Raw genomic sequence first — 18,327 nt, forward strand, 5'->3', positions numbered from 1 at the left:
GGGGCTTTCAAAGGCACTGGGGTGGAGGAGGAAGGCAGACATGAATGAGGCAGCCCTGGGATGCCAGGCCAGCAAGGGCCTGGACATGGTGTCCCCCCCCCAGCTCCCCAGGCCACGGGTGCTGCTGGCACTGCAGAGGCTCTGCCATGCTGCTCCCCTGGGCTGCACAGAGGTGGTTCCTGATGCCAGGCCACTTTTCCCCTGCATTCCTAGAGCCTGGACCTGTCCCTCAGAAACATGTGTGAGCAGAGGCTGAGGTGACAGTCACGGGTGTCCCAGAAATCAGCGGCATCCAGTGATCCATGTACGTGCCCAGCTCCCCGGCACTCCCTGTGCCACTGCCCATTGACTCCTTGACTGCCACGTGACTCTTGTGAAATGCAAACCTTTGGTCCCCAGCAATCTCTAAAGTTTGCTGTCCCGGCTCCACGGGCAGCCTCAGACCCACGGGGTCACTCTCTCGGTTTCTCCCTTTGCTCCAGCTCTCCATCCCTCCAAGGAGGGCTGCCAGTTACTGATCCATCAAATCTCTGGAGAATTTCGTTCCCTCTCCCTGCCCAGCTCACGCTGGATCAGCAGGGTACAGCCTGACAAACCCCACAGCTCCTCTCTCTGCCCCAAAGGTGGGCTGTGACCTTCCCTGGCTTCTCAATTCACATCTCCTGCTAAATTGGCTTCATTTGAATTGACACTCGGGGAAAAAAAAAAAAAAAACGCACACAGACGGGAGCAGCCGATATCTCTGGAGGAGCAGAAAGTCTGGGAGGAGAGCTGGGCTTTCCATCCTGAGGGATGACTCGCCAGCCCCCTTTTCCTGCCCAGCGGGATGCAGCCCTGCCACGGCCTAAAACCGGTTGTTGCCGGGGAAAAGCGGGGAGATTTGGGAGAAAAGCACGGCAATTTTGGGGGGAAAACGGGGCGATTTAGGGGGTGAGATAGAGCCGGGCTGCTCCGAGCAGGCAAGCGCAGCCTCTAGATGGTGCAGTCATGCAGCCGAGCTGAGCATGTGTGCAGCGAAGGGCGCTGCGCAACAGGTTGGCGTAGCTCAGCGGGGAGACGCGCTCCCATCCTCGCTGCGGCGGAGCGGGAAGGACTTTCCAGCATCCTGGCGAGAAATCCGCGCCGCAACCGGCCCGGAAGGCGGGTGAGGGGCAGCGCCACGGGCTGCGCGACCCTCGGAGGGTGTTGAGGGTTTTGGCAGGGTCGGGCTGCAGCTCCAGCGCCCGGCACGGAGCGCGGCCGCTCCTTGCAGGAGCGCGGAGGCGGCGGAGGCAGCAAGAGAAGGGACAGCCCTGGAACACGCTGTCCCCAGGCCCCCGGGGACTTGGCTTGGCCAGCCGAGGAGCCGGGGTGAGGAACCAGCTGAGGGAGAACAGCTTGTGAAAGCATCGCAAGGGCGCTGGGAGCTCGCGGGTGCTTTTGGGAGTCGCAGGGGCTCCGCGCCTGCTGCGCCCCGACACCCCGCGATAAATAAAGCCGTGATTCACCGAGGTGTGACGGCAGGGCACAGCGGCCGCTCCAGCCCCGGCCCCGCAGCCAGCAGGGCGGCTCTGCAGCGTGCCCGCAGCCCTGCTGGGCTGGGGGGCCGGGGAGGGTGGGCACAGCCCCCGCTGAGCTCGGTCGCACGGAGGGACCCTCCCGGCTGCGCTGGCCCGGGTCCCTGGCCCTGTGCACGGGGCCGTGGGGCTGCGAAGCGCCGGCTGGAAGAATAAACGAGCGAATTAATTATTAAGAGCACCGAGAGAGGAGTGAAACGGGAGACCCGAACCGCACGTGTGCGGGCGCGGAGTGGAGGGGTCCCCGGGGTGAGGGGGCCCGGGGGGCTGCGGGGACCCCCGTTCTCCACGGGCACGGCGCTGGGCGGGGTGCCGGCAGCCCGGAGCCGGGCGGCTCTGCCCGGCAGCCGCTGCCCGCTCGTCCCGGCAGCCCGGCCGGGCTCGGGATCTGATAAGGAGCCGGAGCTCCACCTCCCCATGGTGGCGGCGGCGAGAGGCGGAGGCAGCGGCGGGCGCGGGGGGGGAAGGGGCCGTGCCTGCGCTGCGCTTCCCTTGCACATCCTCACACACACCGAGGGACGGAGGCGGGCACGGACCGAGCTGCCCACCGGGGCTGCCTCCAGCCTGAGCCGCCGCTCCGCCGGAGGAGCCGCAGCCCCGGCCCGGGGAGGGGGGCGGTTCCCACGGGACATTTATATTTTTTTTTTGCCCCCCCTCCCCATTTTTTTCTTTTTTCTTCTTTTTTTTCTTTTTTTTTTCCTTTTTTTTTTTTTCTCAGTATTTTTTTTTCCGTTTGGTTTTCATCCGTGGATAACGCTCGAGAGGAGCCGGGAGGGTGGGGGGAGCGCGGTCCCGGCGGGAAGGAGGCGATGGAGACGCCGCGGGACCGGCGCGCAGGAGCTCGGCACGGAGCGCAGCGCCGGCACCATCCAAGTAAGAGCTGCGGCGGGGCCGGGACCCACGCCCGCAGCCAGGCAGAGCCGCGGCGGGGGGTGCGGGATGCCCGGCGCCGGAGCTCGGCACTGTGCGGGAGCGCGGGGCCGGGCGGCGGCGGGAGCGGCGCTGGCGAGCATCCCGCTCCCGAGCATCCCGCATCCCTCCACTCCGCTCCTCGCCGGGCTGCGCGGGGCTCCGCGGCCAGCGGGGCGGCTCCCGTTTGTCCCCAGTCCCGCCTGGCGCTGCCACTTGTTGTGCGGCGCGGAGCGGAGCGCGGCCAGCCCCGCACAGCGCGGCGCAGCGCAGGGCGGGCGGGGGTTGCGGGAGGGCGGCTGTGGCGGGGGGTGCGTGCGCCTTTCGGGGTGTTTATTTTTCCGCGTGGGGGTGGCCCTGGGTGTGTGTCCCTCGTCCAGCCCTGGGTGTGTGCGCCCGCGGGGTGCGCGGCTGCGTGGGAGCCGCAGAAGTTGCGGGTGAGCCGGGAGCCGGCTGGGAGCGGGGAGGTGCGTGAGCCGGAGCTGCGGGGAGCGAGGGGCTCCGGGGGCGCACGCCGAGGGTGTGGAGGGGTGTCCGCGTGGGTCCGTGTGACACCGGGGTGCGGGGACGAGTGGGGTGCGCGTGTCTGTGTGCGGAGCTGTGTGTGTGTGACGGGTGTGCGTGCGGTGAGTGTGTCAGCGAGCTCCGAGTGTGTCAGCGAGCTCCGAGTGTGTCAGCGGGCTCCGAGTGTGTCAGCGGGCTCCGAGTGTGTCAGCCGGCTCCGACCGTGTCAGCGGGCTCCGAGTGTGTCAGCGAGCTCCGAGTGTGTCAGCGGGCTCCGAGTGTGTCAGCGGGCTGTGCGTGCCCGCGCCGCGGAGGATCCCTGTTTCCCGGTACGCGAGGCTGAGCGCGAAGCCGGTGCCGGCAGAGCGGCTCCCGTGGTTTTGTCACGGGTGTCTGCGTGCGTGTGTCCGTGTGTGTGTGTGCGTGTCTCTGTGCGTGTCTCTGTGGGTGTGCACGGGGCTGGCGGAGCCGCCTGGGGGAGCGGGGACTCCGCTCCCTTCGTGACCGCAGCCGGAGCCGGCGGCAGCCGGAGCCTCAGCCCGGGCAGCGCCGCGGGGAGCGGGGAGCCTCGGCCGCGGCGGCCGGCAGCGGAGCCCGGCCTCCATCCTCCCTCCCAGCCCCCGCAGCCGGCAGCAGCGGCTCCCACTGTGCGCTGCGAGGCCGGGGGGGACCCTGTACCCCTTCCCCAAGGTCCCCCCAAGCCTCCCGGCTGCATCCCCGGAGCAGAGCCGCTCCCGCTGTGCCCGGCTCCCAGCGGCCCTGCCGGGGTGTTCCAGGCCCGCGACATTTTTGTCTTCCCCCAGGGCCCCTCTCCAGCCGGGGTGAAGGGTGGGATGGTGGCGGAAGGGGACAGGAGCCCGGAGTGGCTGTGGGGAACCCGCGGCTCGGAGGATGAGGATGCCACTCCAGGGAGGCTCTGACAGGTCTCTGCCTCGTTGGCTGCCAGACTTGGAAGGGATGTGGAGAAGGCAGCAAGAGGAGAGAGGGCCCTGGGCTTTGCCGGCGTTTCATCACCGCCCAGCTCCTCAGGGATGATTTTGGGGTGACGCTGTTGCCAGGCCAGTGGGGTTCCTCCTCGCGGGGTGCTCTGGCTCTCGGCGCTCGGGCCCAGCCTGCAGAAACGCCGAGCAGCCGCAGTGGCAGCCGGAGCTGGAGCAAATCCTGGGACGTGCTACGGAACACCCAGGATTCAGCCCATCCGTGCCTTCGGCGCAGGACTGACCATCAGCGGCCGTGTTCTCGGCTAGCACGATCCCTGATCTCCGCGTGGAGCTGGGATGAGCTGTTTGCTGCTTGCTGGGATGTCGCTCCAGCTCCGGGTGTCGGAGCAGGGCTGGGGGGAGTGTGAAGGGGGGATTAGCACTTGTGTGCTCAGTGCGGGGTTTGGACAGACTTGTGAGCCGTGGCTCCGAGCCACGCAATCAGCCGCTGGGAGCGAGGAGAGGCTGGACTTTGGTGCCCATTCCCGAAGCGGTGCTGCCTCCCGTGGAACGGGGCCAGCAGGCTGTGGGAATCACAGGGAGCACAGGCTTGTTCAATCAGTTGCTTAAATTCGCGGCGCTTTATAACCTCTCTCTCATTAAGGCTTGTTTTTTTTTTTGGTGGGGATGGCTAAATTCTGTCGGATTTTGCATGCCACTGTCCTCCGAGAGCTTCCCAGTCATGCATTAAGCAGCGTGACTAACGCCTCTCTCATGTGGTTCAGTCTCTCTCACACACTCCCCGTAGGGAGAATTGTGTGTGCGGAGGAATAGTTGTTTTGGGAGGGGCTTTTATTTTTAAGTGCTCTGTGCTTTGCCAGCAGGTTGGAAAAAGGTGCCTGGCACCAGAGAAGAAAGTGTGGGATGGTCCTTAGATCCCATGGGAAAATAGCCTGGTGCCTTGAACTGGCCCCTGGGAAGCCTGTGTCTCCTGCACAGACGTGCTTGTGGAGGCTTCCTCCTACTCCTCCTCCTCCTCCTCCTCCTCCTCACGCCCAGCTCTGGGCTCTCACGTCTTCACCGTGTCATTCGCACCCCTGGGTGCCGAGCAGGATTCCTGACCCTGCTGATTCCTTATCCTGCCCAGCCCAGGGCCCCTTGTGCCTTCCAGCAGTGCCCCTCAGGCTCTCAGGCCCTCTTCTCGTTGCACCTCCCTGCTCTGCAGGGTGCCTTCCTTCACCTGCAGGAATAGGGCTTGGGCTCAGATTCCAGCCCTGGTTTTGGGGAAGAAATCCTGGGTGCTGGGCACCTTTGGGTGACACCTTCCTCTTCCACGCTGGCACAGGGCTCCTGGCTTTTCCAGCTGCTGGGCCCTCCCTTCCAGCTCCCTCAGCCATGTGAGGCATCAGCACTGCCTTGAGACTTTCCCCTTTCCTGGCGATCTTTCACCTCGCACCAGGGCTTAGTCAGGATGTGGCTACGTCACCAGCAGCCAGGCCCAGCCCGGTGCAAACAGCCCAGGGCAAACAGCCCAGCAGTGGGCACGGTGCCTCCCCCAGCCCGGGCATCCTCCAGGAGCCCTTTCCCAACAGCTGGAGCTGCCCATCTTCCCTGTCCTCACTCACGGCCATCCCCAACGGGAGCGCAGGGCTGGCAGACCTCGGGGCAGGTTCACCCCGTGGAGGCAGCTGGGTGAGGGGGATCTGGTGTGAGCACACCTGGGGGGTGGCAGACACAAGCGTGACCCAGGTGCCAGTGCCCCCGCACGGGTGACATCACACACAGGCACAGGCAGCAGAAGGGGCATGCGCACACGCGGGCACACGCGCTGTGTGGGGCGCACACACGTGCAGGAGTGCGAGCTCACACCCGGGGCACGGGCCAGAGCAGGCAGGGATGTGCTCCTTGCCCCGTGTGACACAGCTGCACACCCTGCCAGGGCACAGGTGGGATTGTGTGCCTTTACCTAAGGACACACGGCCGTGCTCCGGGCAGGTGCGCACTCTGGAACGCTCACGGTGCACACCCAGCATGGACACACACACGTGTGTGCACACACTGCCCGTGCTGATGCAAAAATCTCTTGTGTTTCTGCTTGGCTCCTCACCTCCTCCATCCTCAGCCCAGTCCAGGGATGGAAGATGTCCCGCTCTCTCTCCTCATCCCTTCCTCCTGGAGTCACACATCCCAGTGCTGGTGGGGGCAGCTCTGCACATCCTCAGCCAGCTGGGGATGGCTCTGCTCTGCACAAAGGAAGGGGCAGGACGAGGGAGCAGGGGCCACAGTCTCCTCTCTAGGCATGGAGATGTATTTTCCACTGCAGAGGCAGAACTCATCTCGTCCATGTCCCCATGTCCGTGGGGAAGCAGAGGGTTGGAGGGACCGGGAGCTGTTGGCTTGTGGGAAGTACCAGGGAGGACAGTGCAGCATGTTCCACTTGCTGATGATCCCTGCCATGCCAGGCTAACCAGGAACTGGGCACTTTCAGCGTGGCACCACAGAGGGGGATGGTGATGGAGTGCTTGCCCATGGAGCGTTTGCTTGTCCTTGGGTGTAGAGTGTGGAGAGAGGAAGCGATGGGAGCGGTGAGAGCAGGGTGATGCTGTGGGGCCTTGGCAGATGTTTGTGGCTGTTAATTTTAGGGCATCCAATCTCTGGGCTTTTGGGTGCCAGTGAGCTCCGCTGAACCACTTTATGCTCACAGCTCAGCAGAAGCTCCTGGACCCTGGAGGAGGAATATGTATTCCCAGAATGGAACAGGAAAGCTGGTGGTCAAGTACAGCACCAGACAGGATCTTGGTGGCAGGGCATGTGGCTTGGCACAGGAGGGGAAAGCCTGTGGGGCTGGCATGGCCTGGGCAGTGTGTGGGCACAGGGAAGAGGTGGCAGTGGCAGGGGCAGTGGTGCAGGGGTGCAGCAGTGCAGGGGTGTCTCTGCAATGCAGGGGGGCAGCGCTCCCGGCACTGTGCTGCAGCAGCGGGGTGGGCACCAGCACGGGGTGGGCACCCAGTGCGTGCCATGTCCCAGACTGGAGTGGGAGGGAACGGGAAGGAACAGTGTGTCTGCAGTGAGGAAGGGAACAGGAGCTGCTGGCGCAGGGTGTGGGGTTGCCTAGTGACTGTGCAGCGAGGGGGATGCTGTGTTGCCGTTGCAGTGCGCCGGGGCTGGGCACTGCCGGGGGCTGCCTGGGGGTTCCTGCACTGCAGCACAGCCTGGGCAGGGACCCCGGTGTCCCTCTGACTGCTGGGACACCGGGGGTGGCAGTGCTCCACAGGCAGTGCAGGAGGGATGAGGCTCAGGGCCCCTGCATCCCTGCAGTGCTGGGTGGGTGGTGCCTCTGTACCTGGCAGTGCGAGGCTGGCAGTGCCACTGTGCTGGCAGTGCAGCAAGGGCAGTGCTGCTCTGCTCCTGCCACAGGGCTGCCCCGCGGCCCTGCAGTGCTGGAGGGGTGGCAGCACTGAATGTCCGCAGCGCCCCATGGCCCTGCAATGCCCTGCAGCCCTGCAGTGCTGGACAGGCAGCATCCCTGGAGCGCCTCATCTTCCTGCAGTGCTGGATGGGCAGCAGTCCCGCATTCCTGCAGTGCCCGGTGTCCCCGAAGTGATGGCTGCTGCTGTTCCTGCAGTGCAGGCAGTGATGGATGGCAGTATGCTGGCAGTGCCCCGTGTCCCTGCAGTGCTGGGTGCATGGCAGCCCTGCATCCCTGCATCCCTGCAGTGATCCATGGCCCTCCATCCCTGCATGGGTGGCAGCCCTGCATTCCTGCAGTGCCCTGTGTCCATGGGTGGGTGTCAGTCCTGTATCCTTTCAATGTCCCATGGCCCCACAGTGGTGGATGGGTGTCAGCCCCACATCCCCGCAGGGCCAGGTGGGTGTCAGCCCCACATCCCCACAGAGCAGGCAGAACTCCCCGTTTGGTGCTCCCGTTTCTGCAGTGCTGGCAGCTGCGTGCAGTGCCCGTGTGTCCCTGCCGTGCGTGGCAGGCAGTGCCCCTGCACTGGTGGCACACAATGCTCCAGTGTTTGGGTGGTGAGAAGCTGTCTCAGAGTCTGGCCGGCTCCCATCGGCTTGCTGGCAGCAGGCTGCCTGCAGTCCACCCTGTTAGTGTGCCTCGTTGGGTCTAATTACAGTTGGTGTGGTGACGAAGAGGGTGGACAGTGGCAGGAGTGGCTTCCTGCAAGTGACAGGGCTGAGGTTTCAATAACAGGGTTACTCACTCCAGCAGGGCGTTGCAGGAACTTTGCAAGCTGGGACGGGTCCTTCAGGGCACTGGAGGCTGCCAGGAGCCAACCCCAGCAGCCCCTTCCCTTCGGGAGCCGTGCCAGGACCATATGCAGTCCCACATGGTGCAGGGGGATGAGCCAGGGAAGGGGGCTGGTCACTAACCTCCGGTGTCTGTGTCTCCTCCAGCTCCCCTGCAGCGCAGGATGAACTCGCTGGCGTCCTGCCTGGGCCTGTGGCTCCTCTGCCAGCTCCCTGCCCTGGCCTCGGGGACACGTGCAGTCTACAAAGTGCAGGAGGAGCAGCCCCCCAACACCCTCATAGGGAGCCTGGCCTCCGACTACGGCTTGCCGGACATGGGACACCTCTACAAACTGGAAGTGGGGGCCCCCTATCTCCGTGTGGATGGCAAGACTGGGGACATCTACACCACAGAGACCTCCATCGACCGGGAGAGCCTGCGGGAGTGCCAGCACCTCCTGCCCGGAGAGCCCTGCTTCCTGGAGTTTGAGGTGTCCATCACTAACCTGAACGCCAACAGCAGCCCACGCCTGCTCGAAGGGCAGATCGAGGTGCTCGATATCAATGACAACACCCCCAACTTCGCCTCGCCCGTCCTCACCCTCTCCATCCCTGAAAACACCAATGTCGGCACGCTCTTCCCCATCCCCCTGGCCATGGACCGGGACTCGGGCCCCAACGGCGTTGCCTCCTACGAGCTGATGGCCGGTCCGGAGGCGCAGGAGCTCTTTGGGCTGCAGGTGGCCGAGGACCAGGATGAGAAGCAGCCTCAGCTGATCGTTATGGGGAACCTGGACCGGGAGCAGTGGGACTCCTACGATCTGACCATCAAGGTGCAGGATGGGGGGAACCCCCCGCGGGCGAGCAGTGCCCTGCTCCGCATCACCATCCTGGACATGAACGACAATGCGCCCAAGTTCGAGAAGGCCCTGTACGAGGCAGAGCTCTCCGAAAACAGCCCTGTGGGGCACTCCGTCCTCCAGGTGAGTGCGCGGCACTCTTACCCTCACCCTTTCCCCTCCTGCTTGGCTGCAGGGACAACCCAGGAGCATCGACATGGCCATGGTTCTTGCAGGGAGGAGGGAGGGTTGGATGGAGGAGCTCAGAGTGTCACCCAGGGCCAGCGGGCTGGCAGGTCCTTGGGATATCACATCTGCTCAAGTGAGGTTGGAGAGGATGCACAGGAAAGCACAGCTGGAGTGGGGCTGCAGGACACAGCTGAGGGGCAGCAGCAGAGATGCAGGGAGCAGGGTTCCGGGTTACTGGGAGGGCTGGGACCTGAGGGCCACCGGGAGCCTGGCTTGGAGCCAGCACGGTCTCAGTGCTGCCCACAGACAAGACATAGAGCCTTTCATAAGTTGCATTCCCTTGGCTGCTCCATGGAAACTCAGGAGGTGGGGACAGGGAGCATCCCTGCTGCCCGTGCGCGGGGCTGGCCACGGCTCCGGAGGTGCCCTGCTGTCTGCAGAGAGCGGGGGCTCTGCCTCGTCTCGGGCAGCGCTGCAAACTGGCCCAGAGAGCCCAGGGGCCTGGATCTTGGTGGATTTGGCTTGGAGGGGGCATTGAGATGATAGTAGTCGACATCTGTTTATCTGCAGCTGCCATCTTAATAAGCGGAGCGCGGCCAGCTCTCATCTGCCTGCTAATTCTGATGTGAATTTTTTAAGAATTCATTTTTCACTGTTAAGAGAATGGGAGTTGGAAGCAGATAAGGGAGCTGCATGGCCGGGAGGAGAATGGGCTGAGATGCCGCTGCTGCCATTGCTCAGCTTTTATCTTTCAGGGGGAAAATGACTTCCGCCTGTTTTGTGAGTGGAGGTAAAAGGTGGAATTTACATTTAACAACTTTCGTTCTCCATCCAAATCTGCTGAGCAAGATAACGGCGGAGCAGCAAATGGTGCAGAGAAGAGGCTGCTCAGAGAGCCGATTAGGGAGGCAAATGTTAGACAAACCTCATCTTCTTTAGAAAGCAAATAATAGGCGTAGAAGCAGGTTTATGGGGATGCAGGGCTCCTGGCGGTCGGGCAGGGATGGACGGTGCTGTGTGGGGCTCAGGCAGCCCCAGTCCCTGCGTGGCTGCATCCCCAGATGCCACGATGGAGCTGCTGCAGCTCCGCACTTGGCTGCCTCCCTCCTCGCCCTCACCTGAGCCAGGCAGCTGCTCCAGCCCCTCCTCGGGGGCACAGCTGGAGCTGTCCCTCCCTGCTGCTGGCTGGGTCTCAGTGGCACGGTTCCATGGTTCCGGAGGATTCCCTGCGTGCCGGAGCCGGCTGGGAGGGGAGCGCAGCCAACCGGCCCAGCCGGTTTCTCCGGAAGAGCGAGGCAAAGCCTCCGTGCCCGAGGGTGGCTCCCAGCTGCTCTGCCGGTCCCAGGCTCTTTGCCCCACAGTCCTTGGCCCTAGAAGAGGAAATCCTGGTTTTTCCCCCCGGCTGTCCTCAGGGAAGGCCGCGGCAGTTTGCGGAGGGGCTCGCTGCGCCGTGCCCTTGTCCTGCTCACCGCTTGTCCCTCTGTCCCCCAGGTGAAAGCCAATGATTCGGACCAGGGCGCCAACGCCGAGATCGACTACTCCTTCCACCAGGCCTCGGACATGGTGCGGCGGCTGCTGCGCCTGGACCGTGCCACGGGGCTCATCACCGTGCAGGGCCCCATCGACCGCGAGGACATCGGCACCCTCAAATTCTCCGTCATGGCCAAGGACAAGGGTGCCAACCCCAAGAGCGCCCGCACGCAGGTGGTGGTCACCATCAAGGACATGAACGATAACGCGCCCTCCATAGAGATCCGGGGCATAGGGTTGGTCACCCACCAGGATGGCATGGCCAACATCTCGGAGGACGTGCCAGTAGAGACAGCAGTGGCTCTGGTGCAGGTGTCCGACCGAGATGAGGGTGAAAACGCTGTAGTGACCTGTGTGGTGGCCGGTGACGTCCCATTCCAGCTGCGCCAGGCCAGTGAGACAGGGAGTGACAGCAAGAAGAAATACTTCCTGCAGACCACAACGCCGCTGGACTACGAGTCGGTGAAGGAGTACACGATTGAGATTGTGGCTGTGGACTCGGGGAACCCGCCCCTCTCCAGCACCAACTCCTTGAAGGTGCAGGTGATGGACGTCAATGACAACGCCCCTGTCTTCAGCCAGAGCTTCACTGAGGTGGCCTTCCCTGAGAACAATGAGCCCGACGAGCTGGTCATGGAGGTGAGTGCCACTGATGCTGACAGCGGCTCCAACGCCAAGCTGGTTTATTCCCTGGTGACAGACCCCTCCTCCAAGGGCTCCTTCACCATTGACCCTGACTCCGGGGAGATCCGGGTGAAGGCGGTGCTGGACCGAGAGCAGCGGGAACGCTACGAGTTCTTGGTGGTGGCGGAAGATAAGGGCAGCCCCAGCAAGCAGGGCACAGCGTCTGTGGCCATCAATGTCATGGACAGGAATGACAACGACCCCAAGTTCATGCTGAGCGGCTACAACTTCTCAGTGATGGAGAACATGCCGCCCCTCAGCCCCGTGGGCATGGTGACGGTCATCGATGCTGACAAAGGAGAAAATGCCCGGATCCAGCTGTCAGTGGAGCAAGACAACGGGGATTTTGTCATCCAAAATGGCACTGGCACCATCCTCTCCAGCATCTCTTTCGACCGGGAGCAGCAGAGTACCTATACCTTCCGACTCAAGGCAGTAGACGGTGGGGATCCCCCCAGGTCTGCCTATGTGGGGGTGACCATCAACGTCTTGGATGAGAATGACAATGCCCCCTTCATCACTTCCCCCTCCAACGCTACCTACAAGCACATCCTGCCCCACACCAGCCCCGGCCAGCAGGTGAGCAAGGTCAAGGCGGAGGACATCGACTCGGGCATTAACGCCGAGCTGATCTACAGCATCACAGGAGGAAACCCCTTCGAGCTCTTCCAGATCTCCCCGCAGAGCGGTGACATCACTCTGGAGAAGGAGATCCTGCGCAAGCACCACGGCCTGCACCGCCTGGTCGTGCGCGTCAACGACAAGGGCAAGCCCTCACGGCACGGCACGGCTCTGGTGCACTTCTACGTCAACGAGACGCTGGCCAACCGCACGCTGCTGGACACACTGGTGGGGCACAGCCTGGACACCCCGCTGGACATCGACATTGCCGGCGACCCCGAGTACGAGCGCAGCAAGCAGCGGAGCAACATCCTCTTCGGGGTCATCGCTGGCATCGTGGCTGTCACCTTGGTCATCGTGCTGGTGGTCCTGGTGCGCTACTGCCGGCAGCGCGAGGCCAAGAGCGGCTACCAGGCGGGCAAGAAGGAGACCAAGGACCTGTATGCACCCAAGCAGGCCAGCAAGAGCGGGAAGAGCAAGAACAAGGTGAAGAAGAGCAAGTCTCCCAAGCCACCCAAGCCCACGGAGGATGAGGAGGAGACGGGGCTGCAGAAATCGCTCAAGTTCAACCTCATGAACGACTCTGTCAGCGACAGCCCCCGGATCCACCTGCCCCTGAACTACCCCCCGGGCAGCCCGGACCTGGGCCGCCACTACCGCTCCAACTCGCCGCTGCCCTCCATCCAGCTGCAGCCTCAGTCACCCTCTGCCTCCAAGAAGCACCAAGTGGTGCAGGACCTGCCGGCCACCAACACCTTTGTTGGCACTGGGGACAACAACTCGACGGGCTCCGAGCAGTACTCGGACTACAGCTACCGCACCAACCCCCAGAAATACACCAACAAGCAGGTAGGAGAGCTCATCCTGAGGCCGGCAGCGGCGCCCCCGCTGCACCGGGGAGCCATCTGGACAGAGGTGTGGGAGTGAGCGTGGACTGGCCCCCAGCCCTGCATGTGTGGCCCAGGGGGCTGGCATTGGACTACCCCAGAGCCGAGCCACAGAGCCTGGGAGTGGTGCAGGGAGGGGATGGAGGTGGTGTGGGGAGGCCAAAAACTGTCTGAGCCCTTGTCAGAGCGCCCGGGGCTGGGTCCTGGTGGCGCTGCCTGGGTGACAGCCACGCAGAGGGCACTGCATGTGTGTGGCTCTGCATGTGGGGGCTCTGGGCAGGGAATGCCACCCGTCTGCTTCCCCTTTGGGGATCACTCTAAGAGCACCAAGGAGGGCAATGCCCACCCTCCCATCCCTCCCTCCGCTTGGGCTGGCTCAGGGGGAGGAGGGACTGGTCCTGCTCCTGCCACAGCCGGCTTCCAGCCCTGCCCTGCTCCAGGGAGCAGTTGGGAAGGTTCTGGCCTCACTGCTGCCAGCCTGGCTCTACTGGTGCGGCTGAGCCTGCCACCATTCCTGCGCCAGGGCGCCTCAAAGGGAGCTCTGCGCCGGCTGTGGCTGCCCGGGCAGGTGGGGCTGGGTGGAGGAGCAAAGCTCTGCCTTTTTCCCAGGCTCAGGCCCCGGCTTCCCCCAGGCTCGGGCCCTCTGCCACAGCCGGTGCTGTGAAATCCGGGCTTCCCGTAGCACGAGCACTGGGCCTGGAGCTGTGGCTCTGCGGGAGAGGGTCTGCAGATCCTGGTGGCACGGGAATGGCCCATCCGTGTGGCGGGGCTGAGGCTGTGCTGGGGGCTGGGGGAGAGGGGCACTGAGGTCTCTGCTGCGGTCGGGTCACTGCTCTTGGTGTTGCCGGGGGGGTCTCTGCGTGTGGGACAGGGCGGAGGCAGGTCTTGGCTGCTCGCTGGTGTGCACTGGAGCTTGGAGCTGAGCCACGAGGTCGTGGGCTGAGTGTGGAGCTTGCAGGACCCTCTTTCTCGGGCTGTCTGGCCACTTACAGGAGCTTGCACCACATTTCTGCTTTGGCACTTCTGTCTTTAACCAGCCAGGGAGGGAGAGGGGGAGTGAGTGCCTGTGGCTTTGTCTTCTTCCTGGGGCCCCATGGGTGAGGACCACCCACTCTCCCCCGTGCTGTACCCCCTGTGCCCCATGAGACCCCTGCCCCCTTCTTTGTACCCCAGTGAGCGGCAGGCTGGGCTCCTGCCGTGGGGCTGAGCTCAGCTGCCCTGTTGGATTTGACTTCAATAAAGTTTTCTATTTTTGACCGGTTGTGCCTTATTTTCCCTGCTGCCCCTGAGAAGGCTCTGCCAGCAATTTCCCAGGCATATTTTCCATGTCCTTGGCCCCTGGAGCACTCAGGCCCTGTGGAGGCCAGAATTGATGCTCACGTGAGCTGGCCATCTCCACAAACCCTCCACCACACCCCAGCGTCACTCCAGAGGCCTCACAGTGCTGACCTTCAGCCTCAGGTTGACATGTCCCATGTCTAGTCACTACCTGGCCCTCTGAAGATGTCCCTCCAGGACAGGGTTCCCAACACCAGCACACACACACACACACACACACACACACACACACGCACACCTGTGTGGATGCAGACACAGTCTGAGCCATGGCCCAGCCCGCCCAGCTTTCATTTCATTTCACACCAACATCCTCCCTCAAAGCTTCTCCTGGTTGATCTCCACATCCTCTTGAGCCACACCCAAGTCCCACAGCCAGAGCGTGGTGGAGCAGATCCCTGTGCCTGGCTAGCCTGACCCAAATCCCGCCGGCGCGGGCTGGCAGCCGCCGCTCCCGCCCGCCGCAGTGCTGCAATGAGGGCGCACGCGGTTGGAGATGGAGCCTTGGCGTGTCAGCAGCACCCAGATCCCAGTGCTCCCCCACCCTGGGAGGTGATGGGAAGAAGAGATCCTCTCAGGAAGTCTTGCTGGAGCCGGGTGGTCCTGCTCCCCATGCAGATGGCTCTGCCCTGTGTGGGATCTCCTGGCGGGATGGATGGGGGTGATGCCAATGCCATGGGGTTCACTCAGGGTCTTGTCTCCAGCTGTTTGGAGAAAAGATGGACCCTGGTAGGCAGGAACAGTCCAACACCCCTCTCCCACCATCCCACTATCCATCTCAGGGTCCCCCTCCCTGGCCACCGGTTCCTGTTTCTCCTGGTTTTTCTTCCAAACTGGGGCACCCATCCCTGCTCCTGTCACACCAGTTCACCTCTTCCCCAGGGCCTCCAGTGGCCTCACCAGGCTGCTGGGGCCAAGGAGCTCTGGCACTGGGAGAGATTAGATCAGCCGGGGAAACCAGTGGTTCTGGCTTCGGTGGTTTGAGCCCTGTGCCAGCCTTGGCTCGCACAGCCTCCTCGTTTGTTTTGCTAACAGCATAAGGTTTTATCTTGAACCATCCAGGAAGTGTCTGGGCCTCCTGGGCAGGCAGGGCTGGGACCCGCAGGGAGATGCGATGGCTGCAGAGGAGGAAAGGAGACACCAGCAACCACCTCAATAACTGCTCCCCGCAGGGCTGGGCCAGGCAGTCTGGGGGCTTGGCTCAGCCCTGCTATCTGCTTCCCTTTGGGAACTTTCTGAGAGAAGTTTCCCTTCCTTCCTCGTCCTCGGCAGCTCTTTGATGAACCTGGGGTGAGAACTCAGGCGCTGGCGTGGGGAGCGGCTCTTTCTTCTGCCTGGCTCCCAGGCTCCATCCCTTTTGTACTGGGAGGGGATATTCTACATCCTTTCCCAAGAGCTGCCCCGGGTCCTTACAGCCCCCCACCACCCGGGAAGGCAGCTGGAGTGGTGTGAACTTAAGTGAGCTCAGCAGAGGTTCCTGCACCTGCCCGCGGGCTCGGAGCGCGGCGCAGCATTAATTACTCTCTGCGGGAGGGGAGGAGAGGAATATTGTAGCTGTAATGGACAGAAATGAAATCGTCTTGTTTGAAAATTTAGCTCGGAGTCTCCATAAATTGCAGGTTTAGGTGCTGGCAGATGTCTGGGAAAGTCTCCCACTGTCCTGGGTCAGTGGGTTTTCTCAAGGTCGTTCACGTGGAATGAGCTGATAAATGGATCCAGCAAGGAGCCGCAGATGGAGCTGAGGGTTCATGGGGGACCTGCCCTGCTTTCCCCCAGTTTCAGAGAGAAGCTGTGCTGGGAGCAGTTCCTCCACCCTGTGAATCAGCTCCTGCTGCTGGGATCTATGGGGCTTGGGTCAGACTTGGCTCTGCCGGGCTGAGATCGAATGAGGGAAGTGTCATTGAGGGGCTGCAGCTCCCTGGATCTGCTGGGAAGAGTGGCTGTGTCAAAGCTCAGCACCTTGTGAGCCTCACTGGCGCGCCTGGGGGGGCTGGGGGAGCACAGGACAGGGTGGGGAGTGGGCAGTGCACCGTGCTGGAGCATTGGTGAGGATGCTGAGGGTGAGGCAGGAAGGTGCAGTGGCTCCTGCTGCATCTGTGCTGGGGACTTGGGTTGGTGAGTGAGAGCACTCTGGGGCACTTGGGACCTCAAAATGTGGAGCTTCAGCCACGGGAGAAGAGCAACCCGTGGTACAGGCTGGATGTGCAGGCAGAGCCAGCGTCGGTGTGTGCAGGCTGTGCTGCAGGGGGAGGTGACAGCGCGGTGCACCCAGGCCGTGCCCCCACACGTGGGAGGTGACAGCGGGATGCTCACTGCCAGCACCCTGTGGAGGTGACACAGAGGGGAGCGTGGTCTCGGTGACAAGGTGGGGCAGGAACACAGGCACAGGCTGTGTGTCAGGGGTAGGGGATGCAGGGGATGCAGCTGGAGTCTCCCCTGGGGGAAGGTGGCACAGGGCAGGGTACAACCCCTGTCCCCAAGAAGATGGCAGTGGGGACTGTGCAGCCTGGGCTGTGGTACGAGGTGGCACAGGGGGTGCATAGGCTGTGCTGTGTGGAGAATGGCAGTGGGGTGCACACAGTGACAGCAGGTGACAGCTGAGTGGGCAGCCTTGGCCAGGTGACAACTCTGTTGGCAGTGTCTGCAAGGAGACAGTGGCACTTACTGTCCCTAACACATCAGGGAGGTCATCAGGTGTCTCCTGCCTGGCAGTCCCTGGCCCCACCAGCGCTGGGGACCTCGTCCTTTCTCCCTTGAAGAGAGAGAAGCCTGTGCTCCTTGACTAGGCCTCCCGATATGGGGCTGGGTGACAGCACTGCCCAGTTCCCCTCTTGCCATTCCTCCCTCCCCTCCTCTCCCTCTCCCTCCTCACAGCCTCAGCCTCTCCCCTGCCTGATGCCCTTGGAGCCAGCATTGGCCTTTCCTAGCTTGGATCTGGGGAACTCCTCCTTTTTCCCCCCCCAAATCTTCCCACTTCTTTCACAACTGTGTCTGCTCCTCTCCACCCTCTCTCCTGATCTCTCCCTTCTCCCTGGCTTTCCCCAGTCTCTCCTGACTGTGCTGGCCCCAGTACAGAGGGATGCTGAGCCCTCCCAGCGCAGGGCTGAGCCCCTGGCTGGCTCTGCCGGCCGAGCTGTGGATCCTGGGGGATGAAAGCCCTGGCTGTGTGTGCAGCCGCCCGCTCCAAGCCTCCCTGATTGATATTCCCAGCACTGCTCTGCCCGCTCGGCCGGGCTCTCAGCTGCAGTGCTGTTCCCTGGAGCGGGGCCCAGCCCTGCAGGCTGCTTCACCCAGCACCCAAATCTGGGGGCAGAACCCGGGGCTGGGACAGGGTGTGTCCCCCTGGTCCCTGTGTGTCCCTGTTGTCCCTGTATATCCCTGTGGTCCCTGTGTGTCCCTGTGTGTCCCTGTGTGTCCCCGTGGTCCCTGTGTGTCCCCGTGGTCCCTGTGTGTCCCTGTTGTCCCTGTGTGTCCCTGTGGTCCCTGTGTGTCCCCATGGTCCTTGTGTGTCCCCAGGCACTCAGTGGCCCCTCAGCCCACAGAGCACCCAGAGGTGTGGATGGGGTGAAGAACAGAGAGTGGGATGCAGCTGGAGGGGGTGGAGGGTGGGGTGTTCCTGGGTGAGGACAGAGCTGGGATGTTCTGGGATGTTCTGGGATGGGATGGAAGGAGGTTGGAGTAATGAGAGGGTGCAGGATGTAGGACAGGCCAGGGAGGTTGTTGTGGAGGGAACAAGGGCTAAGGAATGCCTGGAGCAAAGGGCACAGAGTGGCTGGAATTGTGTCAGAGCTGGGGAGGGCAGCCCTGGAAGCTGTGGGACAACAGCAAAGGGGTGGCTGCTGTGCTCTGGTGGCCAGCTGGGACCCCCAGAGTGAATCCCCCATGTGGGGCCGTGCCAGGGCAGGTCCCAAAGAGCCCCTTCGTGGTCTGTGGGGTGTTGGACACTCAGCACGTGTGGTGCCCTGGCAAACCTCCCGCTGGTTGGCACATCCTTTGGAATGCTGAGCCCTGTGCCAGGCCCAAATCACCTTCCTGCCCCTCCGCCCTCATCCCCACACACCCCTGTCCTGTGAGAGCACCTGCCAGGAGCCCTGGGCACGGCCCATCCCCA

The 18,327-nt window shown here is 63.1% G+C and overlaps 1 protein-coding gene across 5 annotated transcripts in view; it reads left to right on the top strand.

The window, feature by feature from the left end:
- Positions 1-1,004: 1,004 nt before the first annotated feature.
- PCDH1 (protocadherin 1) overlaps positions 1,005-18,327 on the top strand; it is a 56,319-nt gene continuing 38,996 nt past the window's right edge. Inside the window, exons 1-4 of one of the 5 annotated variants that reach the window (XM_059859913.1) lie at positions 1,039-1,144; positions 2,275-2,429; positions 8,300-9,114; positions 10,651-12,843. In XM_059859913.1, coding sequence (XP_059715896.1) covers positions 2,366-2,429; positions 8,300-9,114; positions 10,651-12,843 — 3,072 coding nt within the window. In that variant the 5' untranslated portion in view covers positions 1,039-1,144; positions 2,275-2,365. Of the gene's footprint in view, positions 1,145-2,048; positions 2,430-2,809; positions 2,933-8,299; positions 9,115-10,650; positions 12,844-18,327 lie in introns of those variants that run through there. The other 4 variants (XM_059859910.1, XM_059859914.1, XM_059859912.1 and 1 more) reach the window with 4 other exon arrangements.

Source organism: Haemorhous mexicanus, chromosome 15, assembly GCF_027477595.1.
Source record: "Haemorhous mexicanus isolate bHaeMex1 chromosome 15, bHaeMex1.pri, whole genome shotgun sequence".
NCBI classification, from domain to species: domain Eukaryota; kingdom Metazoa; phylum Chordata; class Aves; order Passeriformes; family Fringillidae; genus Haemorhous; species Haemorhous mexicanus.